This window comes from Pangasianodon hypophthalmus, chromosome 27 (genome assembly GCF_027358585.1).
Source record: "Pangasianodon hypophthalmus isolate fPanHyp1 chromosome 27, fPanHyp1.pri, whole genome shotgun sequence".
In the NCBI taxonomy this organism is placed as follows: domain Eukaryota; kingdom Metazoa; phylum Chordata; class Actinopteri; order Siluriformes; family Pangasiidae; genus Pangasianodon; species Pangasianodon hypophthalmus.
The window spans coordinates 12,449,161-12,474,209 of NC_069736.1; the positions used below are offsets into that span (position 1 = coordinate 12,449,161).

Here is a 25,049-nt window from a genome sequence, read left to right on the forward strand (position 1 = left end):
GTACCAGCCTGCCAAATTTTCTAATACATTTAGTTGATGTAAAAAAAAAAAAAAAAAAACCAAAACAAACAAACAAAAAACCCAAGTAGACTAATTTAAACCACTGTGTACCTGATCAGGCAGTTACTAAGGATGAATGAATGCGTGCTGTAAATGCATCACGCAGTGCTACATGTTTATGGTCTCTGTTTGTCCCATGAGCTAAATATTTGACTCCTCGCTCAGATTTGAGTCCCTGTGAAGTTTTCTGGCAAGCTTTCTAAAAAAAAAAAATTTCAAACAATTTATTTGTATGTGCTTGAATCTCTAATATACAAATAGGGTTCAGAAAATAAGGCCTGGTGAGAAAATCCATCATGGTATCTAGTGACCAGTGATATTAAATGGACTAAAAAAAATTCTCCTCCTACCAGTAACTCTGCTTTATTACTGTGAAACTATTATGGTTGAGCCTTATAGCACAGGGTCTCATAAAATATTATACTTACACACAGGAACCAGGGGTGTTAGTAATGAACTGCATGTACTCTTAGTGGTTTTTACAGTAGAGGAAGCTCAAGTGTGTGTTACTGAAGTATATATCTGTGTGTGTGTTGGTCTGGCCTCCTGTTTAATTCTCAGGCTTTCCTCATACATAAGAGCATCAAAAGGCATTTCCAAAATCATGTCAGCAGAATTAGTAGTTTCTGCAAGCTCAGGTAGAACTATGGACCCATCCATCCATCCTACACAGGGTTGCAGGGAAGCCTGGAGCTTATCCCAGGGGACTTGGGGCACAAGGTGGGGGACACAACTGCACACACACTTTATAATTTTTAGAGATGCCAATCAGCCTACCATGCATGTCTTTGGACTGGGGGAGGAAACCCCCAAGGCATGGGGAGAACATGCAAACTCTGCACACACAGGGCGGAGGCAGGAAACAAACCCCCAACCCTAGAAGTATGAAGCAAACATGCTAACCACTAACCCCCCCCCCCCCCCCCCAAGTGAAGGGCACACTGTCCAATAAACATTTAGATATGTTTTTTATATTAAAAAAGCCCCTGTGCTGAAATGGTACCTTTTTGAGTATAATTAAATCATAATACTTTCATTGATGTTTTTTAAAAAATAAAATAGAACTTCATTACAATTTTTTCTGATCACTGATACAGAGTAAAAAAAGAACGCATTCAACCTCAGAAGCCTGTAAGCCAACTAAAACACAATATGTGCAAATTTTTTATTTAATTTCTATTCAGAATAAATCAGCCGAAAGTGTACACTTCAGGCGCCAAGTGCTTAGTCAGCAGCAGTGATGGCTGGGACACTGAGACAAATGAGCATCCTTGGCCCAATTTATGAAATATCTTCAGTTTTAAATCTACAGTCTACAGTATGAAAGCTCTGTATTAAACTTAAGATGTCACTTTGATAATTAGTAACCATTGCCTGTTGTGTTAAATATGTCCAAGTTAGGATAATACGCAAGGTTGGACAATATTTCCTTAGTTTATTTACTACTTAGTTTCTCCTCCCAAGGTATTTTGAAAAATGAATGTTTGAGAAGGGAATTTACTTAATTCATATTTATTACACCTGTTATTTTATTTCACCGTGCCCCTTCTCAAACACTACTGATGCCATGTTATGGACGTGTCAGCGAAGCTGGCTTAAATAAATTAGCCTTAATGCACATGAAATCTAGGCAGCGTTTCACTCTGTGTAATCACTTGACTCGACTTGCCAATGATAGGCTGTGTAGAATCTACAGTCTGGGCTAGAAAGAAATCAGCCCCAGCTTCTAATTCATACAGTTCTGTGTACTTTTACTTGTGTTAGTGGTGGTGCTGTTCTTGGTTCCACAAAAATAAAAAAAATTACATAGCCAGTATTTGAATTAGCTAATGTTTTTGGCTGATATACTGATGGCACGGTATGGATGTACTGTTGTCGACTGCTGGTTGTGGCATTAGCTATTCATATGTACATGTGCATAATACAATGAGAGAATATAATTTACTCAAAAAATGACTCACAATTGACTTGAGCAGAGACTAAAGGCATTGTTTAAGGTGGGTAACAGTTATAGCTCTGTAACTCTGTATAGCTCTGTACTGCTCGCATCACTTTTTCATTAGAACACCACACACAATGAAGTGACTTTCACAAGCAGCTTCCGGTGTCACAATATGATCTTTATTTCCTTTGGTGTTTGCAAAAAAATAAAATAAACAAACAAAAAACCCCATGTGAACTACCGTATAAGAAAATGCCTGCATTCACTATTATGCTGAAAGAACATACTAATAATAGTAATCTAAAAACTCTAAATAAAAATACAGTGCAACTGCTAATTCATATTTTCAAATTTTGCACTTAAACAGGAATGAAAAAAAATAAAAATTCAAAGAGACGCACAATTTCTACATAAACTGGATAAAATTATAAAATGATTGGAAACACATGAGCCTATAGGCCAAGAGATACATATGATACGTGTGGAAAGAAAACGGTTCATTCGGAAATTCAGCCTCTTTTGTTACGATTAGCTACCGAGCTAGGAATTACTGATACGTGCTGTAAAGAATTATGAAATAAATAGCACAAATGGAAATGTTTTCGAGAACATCACAGTCAGTGAGTTGAGAGGAGATGCATGTGGGAGTGAGGAATAAATTTAAAGACTCGAAATGATTTATACACAAAACCATTTTGTACACGCTGAGTGTAAACTGGCTACATCAGAACTGTGTGAGGCACTTGGAAAGCCTGATTTCAACTTGATTTACAGTAAGCAGAAAGTGACCCTGTTTCAATGAGTGTAGAATTATGGCATTTTTCCAAGTGTGATGCATCGATCTTGATGAATATAAAATGGACCCTAGATGTTTGTAACAAACTATACATTGTTTTGTGCTTAGCTAACAGTGTTTCACTAAAAATACTAATCACATCTTAACTCAGACAAGTCACACAGCCCGGGAAAAAAAGAACAAAAAAAATTAAAAAGAGGATGAACATGAATGGAAAGCTATGAGGTATATAAGCTAGAAGGAATGAAACCTGCTACTAGCAGAAACTAGCAAAAGCCTGTGAATCCTCCTCCTTTGCTTTCTTGGCCCCCTTCTGTGATGGAAATTCAGACCAAAAAAAAAAAAAATCCCTATAATATTAAAGTACCAAGAATGGATATATATACACTCACTGTCCACTTGGACCATGGCATGGTTGTTAGTGCCAGATGCGCTGGTTTGATTATTTCAGAAACTGCTGATCTCCTGGGAATTTCACAGCAATCTGAAGCTATAATGGGCACAGGCTCACAGAAATTGGATGATTTAGGATTGGAAAAATATCCCCTTCCAGTTTCAGTGAGCCTGTGCCGATTGTACCCTCAGATTCCTACCTGCTGCTGTAGCCCGTCCGCCTCGGCGTTTGGCGTGTTATGCATTCTGAGATGCTTTTCTGCTCACTACGGTTGTAAAGAGTGGTTGTTTGCGTTACCGTGGCCTTCCTGTCGGCTTGATCCCGTGTGCTTTCTTATCTCAAACCAGCCTGTCATTTACCAACACTGAAAAACATTATCCTATTAAAGTGGCCAGTGAGTGTAAATGCCTCTAACTGTCCTACTATAAAATGGCATATAGGTATTATTGGCATTACCTTACAACTTACGTGACTGGACATTGCAGCTACAGGTTAGTGAGAATTTAAGACCAAATGCTTTCATTTAATTGAATTAGACTTATCTGGCTAATGAAAAAGCACTCAAAATAAATGTGTGGCTGGGAAGACAAACACCTTAATCTCAGTTCTAAATTAAAATATTGTAAAATTTTCGGAAATAAAATGGTCTTATCCCACACAGTACACTTAATACACGTTCAAATGTTACACACTGCACTGTTAACAAACACACTTTGTTCATTTTCATCAAACGACTCCATTAAAAGGAATAAGTACACTTCAAAAAGACCTATTTCCATATAAATATATACATTTCTTGACTTATAAAAAAAGCTAATCTGCGGTTTGACCTCTTCACAGCAAATTTATATAGCTATCTCTTTTTTTTTTTCTTTTCTTTTTTTGGGCATTTATCCCCTCCATCTTTCTCTAAACCTCAGATTTTCCCTTAGGTTCTTAGAAATGATGTTGGATAAGGCTATGTACACTTAGCCCACTGGATTTGAAATGGGTGGGAACTGGTGGCCTCTGCTTCCAGGACACTCTAGGGTAGGCTGGCGATGTCACGTTTTGGTGGCGGACCATCTGGTTTGCAGTCAGGGCTGTTAGCCTTGTCCTCGAACATCATCACCCTGAAACGAGAATGGAAAGTCACAGCCAGTTCTGCACAGAGAGCGTAAAATAATACATTGAATGAAATCACATGAGATGCATTGTTGATCCAAAAACATTTGGCAGTTTGGAAGCTAAATAATATCAGAGTGAGAATACCAAGTTAGCAATCAAGTTGAAGGTGAAGGAGCTTCCTAGAGTTCTCAGGGACAACATTATTAAACAACACTTGAATGGCAAAAATCCCTGTCAGTACAACTGGTTCGATAATATGCAGGTGGAATAATAAATAAACAAATAATCATCTCAGGACAGGTGCAGCACACTAGATATCTCAACATGCTCTCAAACTAATGATAAGGAAGACAGGAGAGAAACCAGCAGTCACTTGAAAAGAGGACAGACTGAAAGCAACAGGAACAACAGACACACAGAGATTGCACCACAATCGTCATCTCCATTCCTACACCTCAAGCTAAACTACTCTGCTTAAAAAAAAAAAAAATAAATAAATAAATAAATAAAAATCACAGATATGCATGTCTGAAAGCATTTGAGAACTCTTTAGGAACAGTATATTCTGGTCAGACAAAAAAAAAAAAAAAAAGGGAACTCAGCTCATGATGTTTAGAGAAAGAAGAGTTGTGCATATGAACCTAAGAACACCATTCCCACAGTGAAGCACAGAGGTGGGAGCATCATGATATGGGGCTGCTTCTCTTCAAACAGTACTGGGACATTGGAAACATGAATGGAGTGATGTGTCAGGAAATATTAGAGGAGAATTTAATCTCACCAGCTGAGAAACTGAATCTGTGGAGATGATTTTCATGGCCTAGCCAATCGCCTGCCTTAAATCCCACTGTCCATCAGAGGCACTCTCGTAATGTTGAGGAACTGAAGATGATTTGCCAAAAGGACTGGGTCACAACTGAACCACAATGCTGCAAAAAGCTACATACATCTTACTGTAAATGTCTTCAAGCTGTAATTGCTTTGCAACAAAGTACTAATGTTGGTAATTTGTGGTGTCCGAATTTCATTTTTTAAACTTGTCTTTGTTTATGCTTATGAATACATACTTTTTTGTTCATATTTATAAGTACAAGGCAAGACAAAAGACAATTTCTCCCTCAATGTATTGTTCATTTCCAGGTTTTGCATTTGACTTGGTTTTAGATCATTCTCTGTAATAAGGACTCCTAATCTACTGCCATGTTACATAAAACATTTTATGACCTTAGTGTGTGAAACACAACAACTCAGTGTGCTTGTCCATCACTTTACTATGCAACCATAACTTCACCACTCCTACTTGATGTGCGAACTGAAAATGTAATGAGATCAGACCAAAGGGAACTGGGTGGTTACACAGAATGTCAGATGTACAACACTCCTGTAGACTTTAATATACAACCTAAAGCATTGTTAAACTGCCGTCTTACTTCGCCCTTGATTTGTACACTGAGCCTTCAATGACTGTTACTAAATCACATATCAAGGGAAAAGCAGGATTTTCATTGACTACATTGTTCCCTCAGTGTGCAGCACTGACCCTGAACCAAATTAGCACAGCACCCTACTGAGTGACAAAACAGGATATGACAGAGAGAAAGAGAGAGAGACAGACTGAATGACAGTAACACTACATATTGTGGTCCAGAGACAGCATGAAGACTCTATTCGTACAACTCTAGTGCAAAATAAGGCTGAGAGAAGAGGTTTGCAGTCATCCAGGTCATTTTGAATAGTTTACTAAGTAAGTTTAGGTGACTAGACTTGTGGTATCATGTTACACAGAGAACAGCAAGCTTTTTTTTTTTCCAAATTGCATGCCACCTTGTTATGTCTAATTGTCAAATCTGTAATTCTGTGATTAGTCTCGTACCGGAATTGCAATCAAATATGGAATCAAAATTGTATCCGGGAAAGGCAGTGTCGAAGAAAAGGTCAGTGAAATGACCAATTATTTAACAGGTCAGTACAAAAAGGACATCTAAATATTTAAATAATTGCATACATTTATTCATCACCCTGATTTCGACACTCACTGACAGGCTTTATCACTTCTGCTCAGTAGTGGAAAATTCCCTAGCATTTATACACTATATGGTCAAAAGTATGTACCACAGTCATTTGGGCTTTTTTGAAAATTCCATTCCAGATATAGTCCCCTTTGCTGTTATCATAACCTCCACTCTTCTGGAAAGGTGTTCCCCTAGATTTTGTCTGAGGGAATTTGCCCATTTAGCCACAAGGAGCATTAGTGGGGTCAGGCACCGATGTTGGGTGAGGAAGCCTGGGGTGCAGTCGTAGGGTTCCGGTTCATCCCAACGGTGTTCAGTGGAGTTGAGGTCAGGGCTCTCTGCAGGCCACTCGAGTTCTTCCACTCCAACCTTGGCAAACCATGTCTTCAACATGTTTGGGCCTCTTAGTTCCAGTGAACTACAGCATACAAAGACATTCTATACAATTGTGTGCTTCCAACTTTGTGGCAGTTTGGGGAAGAACCACATATGGGTGTGATGTTCACGTGTCCACAAACATTTGACCATATAGCGTAGCTCTGTGTGAAATTCACACCTATAAAAATCACACCTACAATTCCAGTTGCCTTCACTTATTACTGCCACACATTCTGAAACAAGATGTCCGAAATCGCTCACTCAGACTGAGAGAACAGTGTATCTGAGGATGTGAGGCTCTCTTGACAGATCTATTCAGAGGAGCTGTCTTTACTTTCCTTTCCTGGTTAATCAATGCAAATCTCCTCTAAGCTCTTAACAAGCCCTGTGCTGAACTGACAGCTGACAGCATTCATCCCTCTCCCTACAATATCTCTCACACACACACACACACACACACACCTATATCAATGAGCCCACTGTAAAGATTTAGGGTACGAGTCCTTCTTCCTCTCTAAAAGACCTCAGTGAAGTTTTCCACTTGGTATATAGATCACTTCCCCAGAGTACTGCAGAGCTGGGAATAAAATTAAAGCTATAATCTGGATTTATTTCCGAGACATGTTTTTAAATGGAGAACTATGAGAAATCTGAGTATGTTTAACAGGCCTTTCACAGAAAAGTCAAATTCTTGAATCTGATTGGTCAGCAGGTGTTGATTAATTTTCTCTAACAGCAGCTCAGACTGTTGTGGCTGCAATACATATTTCAGGTTTATATTAATGCACTCATTCTAATGAGTTATTGTTTCTATAGTAACAGCTCATTCACAGGGACTTCCACGGTGGATTCTCTACATAATCAAAGAACAACAAAAACAGGCATGTTATTTAACAAAATTAAAGCTATTAAAACCTATTAAACAGAAGCTTTCTGTTAGGGGATGCTTATTTAACATTTACAGAAGGAGTATCCAGTGTCAGCGCTTTGTAACAGTCAGTACGTTTTCGGCCATGAGAAGAGGACTTTGTGGTTTCTCAGTGGTATGACAAGCTGCATTATTTTTGTCTTATGCACTTCAAAAGAGAGAGAGAGAGAGAGAGAGAGAGAGAGAGAAGGAACTACTGTTTATATCTGTTACAGTGCAAGTGATAACAGGAACTATCTTGCTGCATAACCTAAAATGTAACTATAAATGGATTATAAAGCATGATGTATTGTTCAGTAGTTAAAAAAAAAAAAAAAAAAAAAACACACCACCCCATCATATTTTATTCCTTACATGTAGTATAATACTACATCACTTATTGTCCTCTAATAATAGCTTTTGTGTCAGTGTCCTCTTAAAGCTGAAATGTTTTTTTCCTCTTCCAGCACTGCAGAGCTACTTAAAGCTGTCCTAAATTCCCTCTCTGTCCCAGTTCACTCTTCTTAAAAGACTGACTCCATGGGATCTGACATATTACCTTCATGTGGGTCAAGGGAATGGATTTACTCTTACTAAATCATTCAGGTGGAAATGATGAAATGTCCTGTGGGTTGTTTTTTTGTGCTCACTGAACTTCTTCCTGCAGTAAATGCTGAGTGAGTCACAAGCACAGCACTGCATTATTTTATTTTATTTGAATTTTGCTGACTTATAAGGAAATACTTACAGAGACAGACTGCTCAGAATGTTAGCTAACAGAAGAGAAGGCCAACAGCCACAGTCGGGAATGAGTGATTTGAGCAACACTAATCTGTGATTAGTTATCTTAAATCATTTTTGAAACCCAAAGGCTGTTGAGCTGCATAATAAAAATGTGGGGTAGAAGATAAGAGCAATCAGAGTGAAACTCTTTTCACTAATTGGTCAGAAATACTGCAATAGCCCCTTTCTGGTTGCATTTATTTATTTATTTATTTATTTATGTTTTTGAAAGTGCGCTGAAAAGCTGTGGAGAAATTAAAGTGAGCCTGAAGCTCTGCTGAAATTCCACCTGCCTCCCGAGTCTTCCTCCACCCCTCTACACACTGGTTCTACATTCAGTTCTTACTAGTACAAATAATGTGGAAAATTACTGTGTGGAGAAATTATTATTATTTAAAAAAATAGTTTAAACCATTGTCTTGGAACATGTGTATTTCATAGCTGAAAAAAGAAAAAGAAAAAAAAAAAAAAAAAAAAAAGTAGTTTGGAAACCTGCTTTCTGGTCCGGAACATTTGTTTGTATTTGGATTGGCCTCTTGTCAGTCATTTTATACACACGCCCCCAACGCCCCTTCACATCCTCATAAATCATTATGAGGAGAAGTTGCATGTTTATAGAGTTGAAACTCTTTGAGCAGCTGAATGAGTGTGCGTGAAAGTGATGTCAGGACAGTCCTTGCTAATGGTAGCATGCTAACTCTAGTTGAACTAAGTTTTGGAGGCAGAGCTTTGTGTACATGGCTGAAAATAGGGGCAGTCTCAATGAGTTAAAAAAAAAAAAAAAAAAAAAAAAAAATCATTCAAATTTTAGTCAACACCACCCAAATAAATTAAATGTTTAGATAAATATATAAATAACTGCTTTAAAAAATCTTCTTGTTCATCCAAATCTCCAGAACACATGCCATTTCTGCATTACTACAGCTCTATCCTTTGGCTCAGTTCGCACATTGTGGCTCAGTTTAATGAAAAAATGCTGCTGCAATCCAAAATACACATTTGGTTCACTTCCTGGGTTGATTTAGGGTCAAATTGCTTTCTCACGGGCAATTGCAATCACGCAAGAGTTCACTTGGACCAGGACAGAGACCTGAGAGCACACGAGCGTGATTCACAACCTCCCCTAAGCCTGACAAGCACTATAATGTTTTTCTTTAAATGACACTGTACAACTACAGCTCCTTGGGCTCCTTAAGACAAATTGGTCAATAAAACTGAATGTAATAAACACCACCGCAGTGTCATTAGAACGCTTCACTACCCCATATTACCTGAACAAACCTTTAGAACACACTTTTGTGTGTTACTTAGCGAATTGTATGCTTTGTATAGCTCAACCTAGTCAGCGTCTGAGGGATACGGCAACATCGGCAAGATCTCGTATTAGAAACAGTCAACACTGCTACAGCAGCTGAGGAACTTGGCATATGTTCACAGTTTTCCTAGTATCAACAAGTTTTTTTTTTTTTTTTTTTGGCAAGTCTAATTGTCGCCAAGCCTTTCTTATCTCTGCCAAAAACAACAACTCTGAGTAGTTAAAGCCTGTGATTTCTGCCCCTACCTCTTCTGTTCCCCTTGTGGAAAAAAATAGAAGAATGGGGAGAGGGTGGAACAACTTTAGCCAACTTGGAGTGTGTCCATAATGGCATAGACAAGTAGAGAATTGTAGGTGCGAGATATCTGGCTTGCAAGTCGTTATTAAGAGGAGGGACGGCAACCTTCTGTAAACTATAGCTTAATACCACGTCTTGCTTATATAAATACACAAAGTAAGTTTCCAGTAAAGGTATCCTAACGTGCTGAGAAAAAGTGTGATCTATGCTTATATAACGGAGCGCAACTATCCATTGAGTCCACTCAAATATTCATGTAAAACTATGCATAAAAACAAAATATATTCTGTATGAGAGTCGTGCTAAATGTTGCGCTGCTATTGTTTTTCAAATTGTAATTGACATGTGCTCCTTTTTAAGTTTGCTCATAACAAAATTGTGTAACCGAGATTCCACAGAAATGGCTTGTGAAAGATGATGATACGTGTCATGACATCACGTACCCTGCACAGAGAGACGATGGCTGTGATAAGCTGTTATGATTGTGTGGATCAGCAGTAGATTTGCTGACATGACTAAACCTGTACACTTCCTATAAATAGCCCTGCCAAGCAGAAACTGTCAGCACAAAAAACTGCCCATGCAGCACACAAACTTACAATTTCAGCACAGCAGAGCGCTTCCCCAGCATCATCTTAACAAAGTCTCTGTAGTTGATGGTGTCGCTGCTGCCGCCAGTCACCTCTGAGATCATCTTCTTCATCTCCAAATGTGTCTTGGGCACACCAAGCTTCTCCATCATCCTCTTCAGACCCATCATATCTGCATGACAAACACAAAACAGGTTCTCACAAACACCATCTGACAGTACTTCGATGAAAGTGAAGGGAAAAAGTTAAGCTGCATACTTCTGCATGTTGTATATTTTATCCATTTATAGTTATGTTTAATGATGTGGAACATCCACAAAACAAGTTAGTTCTTGTTGTGGCTTATGTTACAATATCCCTAACCAGCCTCTCTTTTTTGTTCCTCTCTTGAAGTTAAAAAAAGAAAGAACAAAGAACTGAGAAACCACAAAACCCTCTGTCTTAAAGACACTTCCGTGTCAAAAACCTCTGATAGTTACAAAGCACCGACACTGGAGACTCCTTCCAAAAATGCTAAATAAATGTCTCCATGCAAAAAAGTCACTAGATTAGCAATAACAGACATTTTTTAATCTGTTTGTGGAGTGTCTGCAATACATTTCATTGTGTAAGGTGTGAGTACAGAAATGATAATATAATTGGACATTAGAATGCATTAATATAAACCTTGCAGCTGGAACTACTGTCTGAACTACTGTTACAGCTGTTATATTCTGACTGTTTGAACATCAGAGCTCCCAATCTGAGCAACCCATACAGTTAAAATATACAGAGAGCATGATGGTCACACAATCGCATTCTTTTGTGAAGATCGCGGAAGGCTGGCATTTTAGCCAACTTTGGAGCTCAATTTCTGGTTAAAATTATGCCTCAGGCGCTGCTACAGAACTCATTATGTTTCAATCAATCATTTTTCCTGAGACTTTGCTTATTCAATCAATTTTACTAAATTTGTTTATTTTTAAGATATGATGAAGTATTCTGTCATACCTGATGTTTACAAGATTAAACCTCTGCTTGATTTATTTAGTTTTATACAAACAAAAATGCATATAGTTTTGCATAGTTCATGATTCAGAAATAAAGTCCTTTCAGTCAAAATTTCTTCATTCAAATGATGTTCAAAACATTCAGAATCGAATTGAATTGAATCGTGAAGCCAGTATCGTGAATCAAATCAGAGCGTGACCTGAGTGTATTGTTATACCCCTAAGTAGCAGTAGTTGTAGAGTTACTGATTTACTGCACATTTGTACTGCAATAGCCTAAATCCTGAGTAAAAAAAAAAACTGCTATTTTCTCTTTATACTAGGTGCCAAGACTGCACTGTGTCCTTCCAAAGTTAAAAGAAAAGCCGCAATATTAATGACTGGCTAAATAATTAGTCATGGAAATGTTTCCATTCTTCTGCAGAAAGCAACTCCTAAGCCACAATGAAAATTGGGCTTGAAAACGTAATGTATCGAGTTTTGAGCAAGACAGCTCATGCAGCCATGACTCACTCAACCCATTCTTTCATTTCATACATCAAGTCATTGTTTCTTTAGTAATTAAACATTTGTTTAGAACAAATTTGTTCTTTTTCCCCTCACTACAAATGTCATTTTAAAGTTCACTCACAACATTATTTCTCCCTTTTTTTTTTTCCCCTCTGTGCTTCACAATGTCAGCAAGTAAGATGGAATAGATGCACTCTGTTTTATGCAATGCTTGCCCAGGTGCAAATGTTGCACAATTTAACTGCATTGAGAAACAAATCAAGGGTGCGATTTTAATAAGATTTTTGTGCAGCCCTTGGTAAAAGGAGCTCAAAAATATATGTAAATAGATCTAAATACGGCACAGCAAAACCAGTTAAATGCACACAATATCTCATGAAATCATAATCTATGTCTTTACCTATTATAAGAAATGCATACTGTGGTGTGGTGTATAAATACACCACAGTAGTTCACCTGAAAGTACAGAGTGGAAGATTAGTTAGAAGAAACAGTCAACTCTTCATCTAAGGGAGTTAACCAAGTCCTCTTCTAATTAGCAAGTTCTTCATGAAGTGTTTTTCACAAGGAAAAACACTGTGCGCTAACTAGTGCTGTCAGAATGAATTTCACAGCTCAAATACGTTAATTTTATTTTAATAATCAAAGGCGAAAATATTTTCCTTTCCCTGTACTTTTTAAAACTCAAGGGTTCGGGTAAATGACATTTGCTGCTTAAGGTAAGAAAATGTCTGAATAAAAGCAGGTCATTTCTTACATAGTGCATCTTATTTATTTATCTTTTAATTAAATATAAAACCATGTCTCCTTAAACTAGATATTACGTGCAAGTTTGTGGTCACCTGATCATCGCAGCCATATGTGCTTTTTGAATATTAAAACATTAAATGTGTATTCTAAACATTAAAATTTAATGCTGATTTCAAGGAATCTGACCGCTCTGGTGCTGACAGTGCTTCACTTTTACAAAAATGGCTGTGTTTTCTAAAGTGGATTCTAAACCTTGTTAAGTTTCATATCAGACAGTTACAGTTCAAGAACATGATGACAATGCAGAATTCACATGTGTGTTTGGACAGTTGGCGTGAAAAGCAGCTGTTTTCTATGGGACAGGTGGAGTGTACACGTGTTCACTTTCAGCATGGCTGACATCTGCCAGATAGCTAATTTTATGTTGGTTGTTTTTTTTTTTTCCATGCTGTGATGAAACTGATACACAATGAAGCTATTGTTCAAATTCCTGGAAAAGTTTCTGCCTGTTAACAAAATGAAACTACAAAATGAAACAAGCACGAACATGTATTGCAGTTATCCAAAAAATCAACCAGCATCTTCTTACTGTTGTTAAATTCTATTACATCATTAATTATATTATGATATGAAGATCTTATATTATATTATATTATATTATATTATATTATATTATATTATATTATATTATATTATATTATATTATAGTATAGTATAGTATAGTATAGTATAGTATATCATATTATATTATAAAGTTCATTATGTCTATGTCCAGCAAGAGGAATGAATGCAGTTCTGCAGCACCAGGTATCATGGCATACAGACATATGGGTGGACAAATAGAAAATGTATTAGCTAGCCCACCAGGCAAGTAAAATATTTTAATGTGTTACTCAGTCCTATGTTTGTGTTGCCTGGAAAACTAATTGACTAGGCTAAAACTACTGTCATAACAGCTTCTGTCCAATCAGAAGAACTGTATAGCATATTTATCTTGTAAGAATTTAACCATAGCAGTAGGGGTGTACCGATGCATCACAGTGCAAAAAATGTGACGATGTGCATCATAGAAATGTGCAATTCACATTGTAGATACCAGCATTATATCAATTATGCATCTAATGCAATTGTACCGTTTGAACACCAGAGCTCCCAATCTGCACAACCCATAGAGTTAAAATATACAGACAGCACACTGGTCACATGATTGCATTCTTTGATGGAGGCAGTGGAAGTCAGGCATTTTAGCCAACTTTGGAGCTCTGTTTCTGGTTAAAAAAATAATTGACCAGGCTAAAACTACTGTAATAACATTGATTACATGTAGTCAGCTAGTTAAGTGTATTAAAAGAGACTATGGGAAATTAATGAGTACATGATTATGATGATGATTATTAAGATTATTATGACTTGTGTAGCACTTCATATTTGCAACAAAAAGTCAGCAAGTCATCGGCCAATAAGCTATCTTGTTCTGTCCTCAAACTGCACATAACTACAGACAGTCAAGTCTGGCTAACCTCTTCATCTTTTCAATATGTTTAACGATGATGTGACTGCTTGTAGTAAGCAGGTGACTTATGCACAGTATGACTGGATTTCTGCTTGTCCCAAGCCCCAGCTACTGATTTGTCCACCCCGGAGATTATACTACGATTACACACTTTGTCTACAGCAACTCATACTCTGTCAACACATACTCATGTTTCACAGCAGTTACAGTGTCACTTTCACAATGAAGATGAAAGCCAGACTCTCACACAGCCTTAATCACACACTCACTCACACACACACACACTTACCGATCTCTCCCTCATCGTTCAGGTCAAATTCTGCATATTTGTCTGCAAAATAAATGTAAATATGTCAGATTAAATAGTGCTGAATAAAGCCCAATACACTCTGTAACTGTACTCCTTCTCCCACACACACACGCACACACACACAGATCTGCCAGTAACAGGTGGGTGTAGCACGTTAGGTCATTATTAGGACAGCTGGAGCTGGGACAGAGAAACGGATCGCAGCAGGTGGAACTCAGCACTGAGGCAGAAATAAAAAGGTCAAACTTTCATTTAACTTTAAATCATTTCTAGGATTCGGTTTCCGTGCCTCCTTCACTCTCTCTACGCTCACAGCGTCTGTCCATCTGTCTCCCTCTCTGTTTGTCTCTGCATCACAAAGACAGCGCTGTTGGAGTGGGGATTGTAACAGTGTCTCTGGGAGAGGAGGAGACGACGGTTACAATGGCCCCCCTTGTTCATGCCTTCTCTGAAACTCATGACTATTCACAACAAAACTGTGTAGGGAGGAAGAGAAAATGGGGGGAGAAATAGAGACTGAGAGAAAAAGGAATAGACAGACATGGCAGCTTGATTTGAGGCCCCCTTTTTTTGCATACTGTTAACTAATTTAAATTTCTCCCACTCAGATTCAGACTCTTTGTGGTAGCACACAGACTATACGATCACATGATACCACTGATTTACATGCATTAACACTATGTTAGTTCTGACAGGCGTTCAGTGGATTTTCAGCATGATGATTTCCTTCCCCATGAATCAAAAGCAGGACATTACATGCAGTCCTGAAGAGATGTAATTTTGGAGATAATGTAACAGTAATTTTAGCTAGCTAAATAATTTTTTCCCCCAGATGTAGCAACTCAGTAGTGTGGCCGCTGAATTTTTTACAGACGCAGTGCCTCCATTTTTTTTTTCTTTCTATTTTTTTTTTTTACCAACCAAAGAGACCATAGCCCTGCATTCTTGTTTCCTTTTGGCTAAGACTGAGGCTCGTGAATTCACAGCTCAAAGTTCATGTAGATAAAATCGGTGCAAAGCGAAAACAACCTGCCTGCCTCTAACCCTAGGCACGTGTCTCTTTCATGTCCTGCATCCTTTCCCCTTCAGTGAAGTGGCTTTTCTGCTCAGCAAATTTTATTTATGTTTGGACTGACCGCTGCTTTAGCTGAGAAAGCAAAGAAGCGTTTTCAGGTGGCTTCTATGATTGCCAAAAATCATGCTAGACTGTAGAAGTGAAGAAGTGAAGTGACTTGTGGCCAAGTATGGTAACCCATACTCGGAATTTGTGCTCTGCATTTAACCGATCCAAGTGCACACACACAGTAGTGAACACACACACCGTGAACACACACCCGGAGCAGTGGGTAGCCTTTTTCGCTGTGGTGCCCGGGGGGCAGTTGGGGGTTTGGTGCCTTGCTCAAGGGTCTCACCTCAGTCGTGGTATTGAGGGTGGGAGAGAGCGCTGGTCATTCACTCCCCCCACCTACAATCCCTGCCGGACCTGAGACTCGAACCCACAACCTTCAGGTTCACCTTTGGGTTGCAAGTCCGACTCTCTATCCATTAGGCCACGACTGCCTGTAGATGCTGGCATCTAACATTGTGGGGATTTCAAAGCAGCTGCAATGCTAATTACTGACAAACTAGCAGTAGTTGAGGTTTTATACACTAAGCACAGACATTCAAGTGTGACACTCTTGTGTGATATGTTCGAGATTTACCATTTAAAAAACATTGCGCTAAATGATTTAATCTCTCAGAACCACGTGAAAAGAATAATTTTCCTTACTTCAAGCTTTAGAACAGTAAGGGAATGAATGATAATAATAATAATAATAATAATAATAATAATGATAACAGCTGTGCAGTCGTGAACTGCTTGGTGGCAGTGGCAACTGCAAACACTCAGCTGGATGGCAAGCTACCAACCAGGGAGGGTGAAGTGCTTCACGTGCTTCCTCTGAAAAACATGAAGCCAGCCAACTGCTGCTCATTTTTGTCCTTCTTTTCTCTTTCGATAAATTTCTGGAATTTTGCAGGGGCATCCAAAATAAATATAATTAATTGATGGCAAGTATTCACATGTTTAACGTTGGCTAAATCGAAAATATATTGATGATTATTTTATATTAATAAACTCAAAACATTCTCCACTTAACCTTAAATGAAACCAAGAGATAGGGGCAGTTAATGTGTCAGTTAATATTGGAGAATTCAAACCACTTGTGAGAATCACTCCAGATTAATATATCTACTGCCTCATTTCCTGTTTTACTGGGGAGAAAAAAAAACCACACAAATACACTCTTGGTCTATTTTTGAGTGATACTCTCATACTCTGATTATATGATAGATCACTGGATATTGTGTAATGATTAAATTGTTACAACTTATTCTGAGATTTTAACAGCATGGCCATGTTTGGTTATCATAGTGGCCGTCTTTCTTTGGAAATCAACGGCTCTCTCTCTCTCTCTTACAGTTCTCAAGGCTACGCTTCCTCACTCTCTCCCTGAGCGGAGTGCGAGATGAAAAAAAAAAAACCACGCAACCACACAAAGGCACATTTGTGGGTCAAACAGTGCAGTTTGCCTGGATCCTGTTTTTCTCTTCCAGTTTGATTTGAACTCAGCTTTCACACTGTGTCATGGTTTTGTTTTTAAAGCTTTATTTTTCTTCATTTGTAGATAAGCACACAAAGGCATGCACATAAAAACACACAACTTGGTAGATGGTAAACAACTTAAGGAATTCAAAGCCCTTGAGTATAGAGTTCAAGTGTCAGGCATGGAAACTGGGGGATGAGAAAGAAAGAAAGAGAGAGAGAGAGAGACTGGATTTGGGCTACATGACTGAGAATTTAGTTCACATTTTAGCTATAATCTCTCTCATCCACAGACACACAGTTATGTTATTTCTCTCCCCCAAAAGAATTCTCTCAAAAAAAACAAGAAAGCATTCCTGCAGAACCACAGTGCAGAAAGCTCCTACACACACACACACACACACCAAGACCTATTCTTCTATAAACACAACATCACGTATACATGCATGTTACACACGTGTGCAGCAACATCTGAGGACGGTTACGTGTTAAAGACTTTCCTGATGAGTTTTTAGTCTTGGTAGCTCTTACTTTTGAAGGAATCCAGCTTCTCTGCCAAATCCTCCTCATCGCTGTACTTCTGATCCTCCAAGAATTCCTGCGGAGGAAGAAACAAAAAAAAGTTATGTGATATAGTTAAACTATTTCCCATTATTTACCTTAAGCTTATGTCTAAGCACAGCACTGTGTAAACAGATGGTCACAGTTTGTGTATGTGAATATGTATTAGCAGACTGCTAGCTCTACTTTAGTAACTGCAAGTGACAGGTGGCCATTTCCTGTCTATGTACATGCACAATGTAATCTCACGTCTAGTCTGATGTTTCTTCAGTTCCTCACTCACAGCTTTATTTGTTCATACAGTCTAGTCTGCAATCCTACTGTCCGATGTGCAAAAATGCAAGAAAACTCCATAACTGGGGTTTCATCTTATCCTGCTTCAAAAAGAGACATTAGGAAGAAAAATAAAGCTTGGAAGGAAGTAGCAGAGTTTCTTTGTTCCTCTGGTGAGTGTACATAGCTAGTACAATAAGCTTGTTTTGCTAATCTGCCAAGATGCTAATACAAAGTTTAACACACAGCTGCAAATCAAACAACCCATTTTCGCACTGATCAGTGTGCGGTTTAAACTGGGTTTGAGCAGTTTATTTTATTGACAATCTCTGGCCTGATTAGCAAACTCACGACATAGACTGTATTTAAAAAAAAAAATAAAAAAAAAAAAGTCAAAGATGAAAACAGAAGGTTTAAAAACGCACTGACAACCCATGATAACAGTACTACTATACAGCAAGACCCGCCTCTGGGGGTGGGACATATATGGTTATAGAGAGCACTTAATTAGACGATGGTGAAGTTGTGTGTAGCTATGAATCTAATGAGAACATCTCCTAAAACCATCCAGTTTTTGTATATTTTTCAGATATGTTATCATATCAGCATCCTTAACACTGACAGACAGGAACAAAAAAGCTCTCAAACACCAGTTTTCACTTCATCTGTTCGGAGTCTGTGCTGTTGGGCAAAAGTGTTAAAGGTGCATTAGGAAAGATTAGTCTTTTTTCTTCTCCAAGATTCCCGCCTATGTTCCCAAAGCTCCGCCCCCAGGATCTACGGCAGCCCGTAATGTGTCTCTAAAATGACTGACAGTTGGCACATCCAAACACAAACTGTTTTCCTCAGTGACTTAATACAAACAAAACATAACTTCAAACTGATGAGATTTATTAATAGAAATGAACTAATCACTAGTGGTTAAATATTAAAAGGTAACTGTTGCTGCCACTCAGCCCTGTTTTTTGCTCTGCTGTATTTGGTTAAACTAGTGGTGCTAGGTGTACCACTACAACCAGAGTTTCTACTGCAGTCTTCTGTAATTTGTTTACTGCAAAGTTTCAAAGGCAAATTAGCCCTAAAACAATCTCGTTGCTAAACTAATTAAGGAGTTCAGGCGAAACAGCAGTGGATGTTTCTCAATATGTAGGAATTCCTCAACTGTGTAGCCATTTTCCACCTCTTGCACATGACTGACTAGAATATACACTACAGCCTTCATCTGACCAGCAAACAGGGAGACAGGAGGGTCTTAGCTAGTTAGATCCGAGCTGAAAAAGTAATCTAGCTAAAGTTAGCGAGTGAAGGCTTTAATGTTTGCTAGCTTCATTTCTTGTTTAATTAGCTGTTTAAACTTTCACTGAACTCTTGTAGAATTAACAGGATTATGAGATCCTTTACACCTTTACAGTGAAGGATAAACATGTTGCTTCATCCTGGAACCAAACTACAAAAGATTTCTACTTTATACCTTCTAAAATGATCAAGTTTTCTAACAGATTGTAAACAGATTAGAAGTCCAGTTTGGGGATTAGTTGCTGCGGGTGTCTCTCATGAACGTCTGCTAAGTGTGAGCAGTTCAGCAGCATGATTTAAGTGCAGAAACAAACTAAAACAACAATCATGGCCAGCAAGGCAGCGTTACCTCTGACTGTTAAAGTGCTGACACTGGAGACTCCTTACACAAATGGAAAATAAACCTTTATATGTCTATACAGAACACTATTTATAAATCATGATATTTTTGTAGTCTTATCCAGAGGCAAAGTGGAGAATCTTCAGTACACAATACACTGCGATAAGTTAAAGTACAAATTATGTAACCTACTGGGAAGAGTTTCCATGTTAACTTTGGGGTCTGGAGGGAATAGTCAGGCACAATTTCAGACATTTTGAAAGTTGTGTGTGTATTTGTCATCACACACACACACACACACACACACACACCCAGGCCATTCTGTATGGTAGGGGAAAAACAAGCACAGGACAAGGAAAGAACATGATGGGGAAGAGTGATAATGCATATTTGAAGGAATGGAAACTAAAAATAATTCAAATTAAGGTCAGAGGAAGTGGGCAGCGATGCAAATGGGCTAAACCAGACCTGACCACAAAGCACTACAGAAATGCTTGCATAGCTGAAGGCGTCAAGTAGGCTAAACGTTTAGCAACCAAACATTATTCTCAATACTCGTTAACACAGGGGTGTCAAACATACGGCCCACCGTCTGGCACCGGTCCAATAACGGTCCTGACCAAGGGGGGGTGGATGAGGGTAAAATCAAGCAATAGAAATTCAAGGCTATAAACTCAGCAACTCGCACAATGTGCTACTGACATAAATCTTCATTAGCAACCTGAAAATTTTACTAACCAAGCCTCTGTCCAAAGTGGGTTTCATAGCAAAGGGAGTGAATACTTATGCAATCAAAACTTTTATGTTTTTATATTAAACGAAATCTTAGGTGCTTAAGTGGCTTCTCACTGTTCGGACCTGATAATAATAATAATAATAATAATAATAATAAACCTTTTCTAGGACATATGACATGCATTTTGTCTTTTTAACCCAGAAACAGTGGGCTACTTTCTGAGACCGTTATCAAGGGCGCCAAAAATATGCCCTGGAATTTGGCACATGCACGTCTTTTCAAGTCATAATTACACAAACCACTCAGCGTTCACTTTTGTTTTCAGTTTAAACTTAATCAGATTGTCAGTCTATTTCCACTATTGTTAACGCTTTCCTACGTTACACACGACGCTGTTTGACTGCTCGCTGATATCGATGCCAACGGGTTTTACCTTTTTCTACCTGAAGTGACTAATGCAGCAGCACTTTAGTACTTTCGTCTGGTCAGCTCTATCACCTTCTACACACTCTGCTCAAACAGATCAGCTTCCAAAGCTTTAACATCCATGCTAATAGCATGCAGCCTTTACACAGAAACTGGACAATTATCCCTTACGTTTCCGTTCACTGAATATTTTTCTATTAAATATCAATGTAACGTGCCTCTGTGAAAGCACCAAAAAAACTAATTTTTAGCATCAGAATAGTGTTTCTGGGTGTGAACATGTCCAGGGGTCTCCATCAAGCCCACACGGACACAGTGTGTTCTTGCAGATACGAATATGAATACTACATAAGGACAAATCTATTGAGTTCTTGAGCAGACGTTAGTGATTATCCGGCACTCGATTCGGCTCTCCAGCTGCTGGTTATACGAGCTGAGAGAGCTGGTTTGCCTGACTCGCCACCACTCACTGTGTAAAGCCTGACTGAGTTGTGCTTGCACGAGCGTGTGTTTCCACTGACCAGTCACTGATCACTGCTGTCTGTTCCACACATGCAGTTCTCTGTTCACTTTAATGCTGCCTTCGTGCAAAGTTGCAACTCGCCTCCATCCAGAAAAAGCCACAGATATGAACTTTCAACTCATGAACCTGGGGTAGTCTTTTCAACTACCAGTTCCTTCTCTGTTTACAGAGTGATGTCAAATCAACATGACTGCTTATACTGAGGACAGTGTAAAGTACCTCTTCTCTACGTTCTGCATCTACAGACACAGTGCTTGGTTAAATCTCTAACACTGCCCATACTAATCGCTGTTTTGAGAAGATAATCATTAACATTAGAGTGTACGGTGTGTGATGATGCGGAGTTAAGATGTTAGATGCTTAGTTACAGACACTCAGTCAGAAATTGAACGGCACGTGCCTCATATCACATGCATTGTACAGTCACAGAAACCCTGCATGTTGTGTAGTTGCAGCGTTTGAGGCAAAAATAAAAACGACGCTACTATACAAGTAAACACAAATTTCTCCATGCTTCAAAGGCATTCCTCTGTGTTTTCTTTCTTTTGTAATTTTTGCCTTTGTGCATCTCAGGAGGCTTAAAAAAAAAAAGCCAAGGAGGATTTACGCGGCGACGTTTTTTTCCCCTCACTGATGCAAAAGCGTGAGACAAGCCGTTATTTAAACTGTTTGTGCGCTGTATTTATCCAATCATGGTTGCTGACACTGCAAATATGCAAATAAGAACGTTAACCCAGAGTTTAGGAATGTTATGTGTGAAACGACACCCAGGATTAATCGCACGAGCAATCCGAAACCCAGGGTTAACTATTTCAAGTGTGAAAATGATCCAGGGTTAACTATTTCAAGTTTGAAAAGCCCTTTCTTTGGAACAGATCCTGATATGCAAATAAGCAGGACGACTGCATGAATATGCAAATGAGCTTGTGACGTCGCCCGGCGGCGGCGGCGACATCTAGAGCGCGCATTAAGCTACTTTCCCCTGAAAGTAGAGTTTCAACACTGGCAACAACAGTCTCATTCATACCTGACCTAAACACAGCTTTAGCTCCAATGAGCCTTAAATAGTCCAGCTTTTAAAACGACTGGTGTATTTCTGTAAAGAGCTTGTGTTTGTTATTTCTCGCCTGAGGGAAGTTTTAATGGCTGTGTGGAAAAGCGAGAACAAACGCGTTCAGACACACCACAAAGCTACAAATTAAAAAAAATATATATAGGTGTACATGTATATACTGACTATAGTCTTTCATTAAAATTTGTAATAAACTTTATTTATAAAACAGTAAAGGTTTACTAGGTTTTGTAACATTATTCGAGTGATAAACGAAGGTCAAAGCCAAGTTCAGTTAGCAGAGCTAGCTAACGTCTCCCAGCGTCAAACTGCGCCTGAGGAGCATCCTAAAGAAAAATTAATAAATAATAAATAAATAAAAACAGTCTCTTTACCCTGTTCACTTCTTCTAGCTTCTCCCTCTGCTGCGCTTTCAATAATCCAAACGCCTTCCCACCTGGAAAATAAACACGAACCGCGTTAAAAATGAGAAATTAATCGGTTAAAGGCGTTTTGATTGCAGTGCACTTGCTGCTGTGGTGATGAGGAGCAGCGGGCTAACAGAGGCATCATGCAGCACTCCACACACAATGCGCGCGTGCGGCCAAAATACTCACACAGTTAGCGATAAAATTAATAAAAATGGATGAATTATTATTTACCAAGGCTTACCTTGTACATTCTGATTAGACGGCATGATAGAGCAGGTCAGAAGCGATGGAACTCCTGTTCTCTTGTGAGGAGGCGGAGGAGAATAAGCGCAAGGCGCTGGAGTTCAGTCCGCCAGTGAACCGTCCTTTGTTTTTGAACGACTCCGTGTGTCGACTCAGGAGAATCGATTCTCAAAGACAAGTGAATCAAATGTTTTTTTGAATCAAATGTGGTTGTAAATTTTCATATAGAGTCAATTTTTAGCCTACACGATATTTCTGGCGCTAAATTAAACCAAAATTCTCCTGCTCGATTCATTTCAACAAGAATCGATTCCGTAAAGTGATTCATAATGCCCGTCGCTAACTGTTCAGAGGCAGTGGGACTGAAAGAATAAATCAAACCAAAACTCTGAAACTCGATTCATTTGAACAAGAATCGATTCCGTAAAGTGATTCATAACGTCCGTTGCTAACTGTTCAGAGGCAATGGGACTGAATGAACAAATCAAACCAAAACTCTGAAACTCGATTCATTTGAACAAGAATCGATTCCGTGAAGTGATTCTAAATGCCCGTCGCCGTCTGTTCAGCAGGAATTGGACTCCTGGCGCCATCGTGTGGCCAAACAAGGAATCACAGGGAAAAAAGCCTAAAAATAAAAAAAAATATTCCCAATTTGGGCAAAATACTTCATTCATAGAGGGAAAGTATTTAGCATCTTAGAAATTAAGGTCTGATTTTGATCAGATGTCTATCCTGCATATGGATTTGCTGTGTAGGCATGCCTAATATTGTAAGCTGCACTTCTTCATCATTTCTGTTTCTCTGCAGAAAAGGTGGAAATGCATTTAAGGAAGCATAAGATGTACATGAATGTATGTTTAGATATATTTAACTAGCATTTATTTAATCTCAGATTCATTTCATATGTGGATTAGGGGCATTGCCAAACTGAAAGAGACCACTCCCATCAGGACAGAAATATTTCATCACAGAATAAAGATGATCAGTCAGAAGAACTTTGACTTGCACCTTCCCTTCCCCATAAATAAGAACTACTTTCTCCATTTATTCACTGCAGGTATACAGTGACTAATTACCTCCCTAAATAATTTATTACAGATTGAATTATGTAGTTATGCATTATTTAATACTAGCATTCATTTCTCCTTATTATTAATTTAATTCAATCTAATTACACTTTTGATTTCTTTGCTCAATTAGTGACTCGGGGCAGAAGTTAAAGATGCTTTGATTTAAAAAAAAAAAAATCACATTTCAAGAAGTTAAAATGATGTTTAGAGGTTTCTTGTGCCAATATTAATATTTAGACTGGATTTTAAATCTGAGGCTCACAGAGATAAATAGGAAATTAATACATTGCATTATGAGTAGTGTACAAAGAATAAGTGTAAAAAGGAGACAAGAAAAATAAAGTATTAAATTAAAAAAAGACATGTATAATGCATGCATGTAAATTTTGCTTAAAACTTTGTATTACTTAAAAATAATATGGTCTCTTTTTTTTTCAACAATATTTTTTTCAGATATTAAGCTCAATAAGTCTTCTAATGTATGACAGCAGACAAACAGTTTTTATTAAAGGGATAGTTCACTCAAAAATGAAAATTCTGTCATCAATTACTCCCCCTCATGTTGTTCCAAACCCATAAGACTTTTGTTCATCTTCGTAACACAACTGAAGATATTTTTAATGAAACCTGGGAGATCTCTGTCCCTCCATTGACAGTCCATGAAACCAAAACTTTCAAACGCCAAAAAGTTCATAAAAGGCATCGTAAAAGTAATCCATGTGACTCCAGTGGTTTAATCCTAATTTTACGAAGCAATATGAATGCTTTGTGTGCGCAAAACAACTAAAATTAAGTCTTTATTCACAAAATATCTTCACTTCCGCATGCATGTTGTGTTGACGCAAGAGGGACGTT

General features: G+C 38.3%; 1 protein-coding gene across 1 annotated transcript; it reads right to left on the reverse strand.

Moving 5' to 3' along the window:
* Nucleotides 1–2,159: 2,159 nt before the first annotated feature.
* On the reverse strand, nt 2,160–23,221 carry aif1l (allograft inflammatory factor 1-like). Its single transcript, XM_026922261.3, has 6 exons — nt 23,120–23,221; nt 22,843–22,904; nt 17,773–17,839; nt 14,634–14,675; nt 10,592–10,754; nt 2,160–4,304 (listed from the first exon to the last, which is right to left on the reverse strand). The coding sequence occupies exons 1-6, from the start codon at nt 23,142–23,144 to the stop codon at nt 4,217–4,219; spliced, it is 447 nt and encodes a 148-aa protein (XP_026778062.1). The 5' UTR covers nt 23,145–23,221; the 3' UTR covers nt 2,160–4,216.
* Nucleotides 23,222–25,049: the final 1,828 nt, after the last annotated feature.

Coding starts and splice junctions, on each gene's coding strand:
- aif1l (XM_026922261.3), bottom strand. CDS start 23,144: ATGCCGTCTAATCAGAATGTACAAG. Junction 22,905..23,119: donor GTCTAATCAGAATGTACAAG/GTAAGCCTTGGT, acceptor TTTATTTTCCAG/GTGGGAAGGCGTTTGGATTA. Junction 14,676..17,772: donor GAAGCTGGATTCCTTCAAAA/GTAAGAGCTACC, acceptor TTTATTTTGCAG/ACAAATATGCAGAATTTGAC.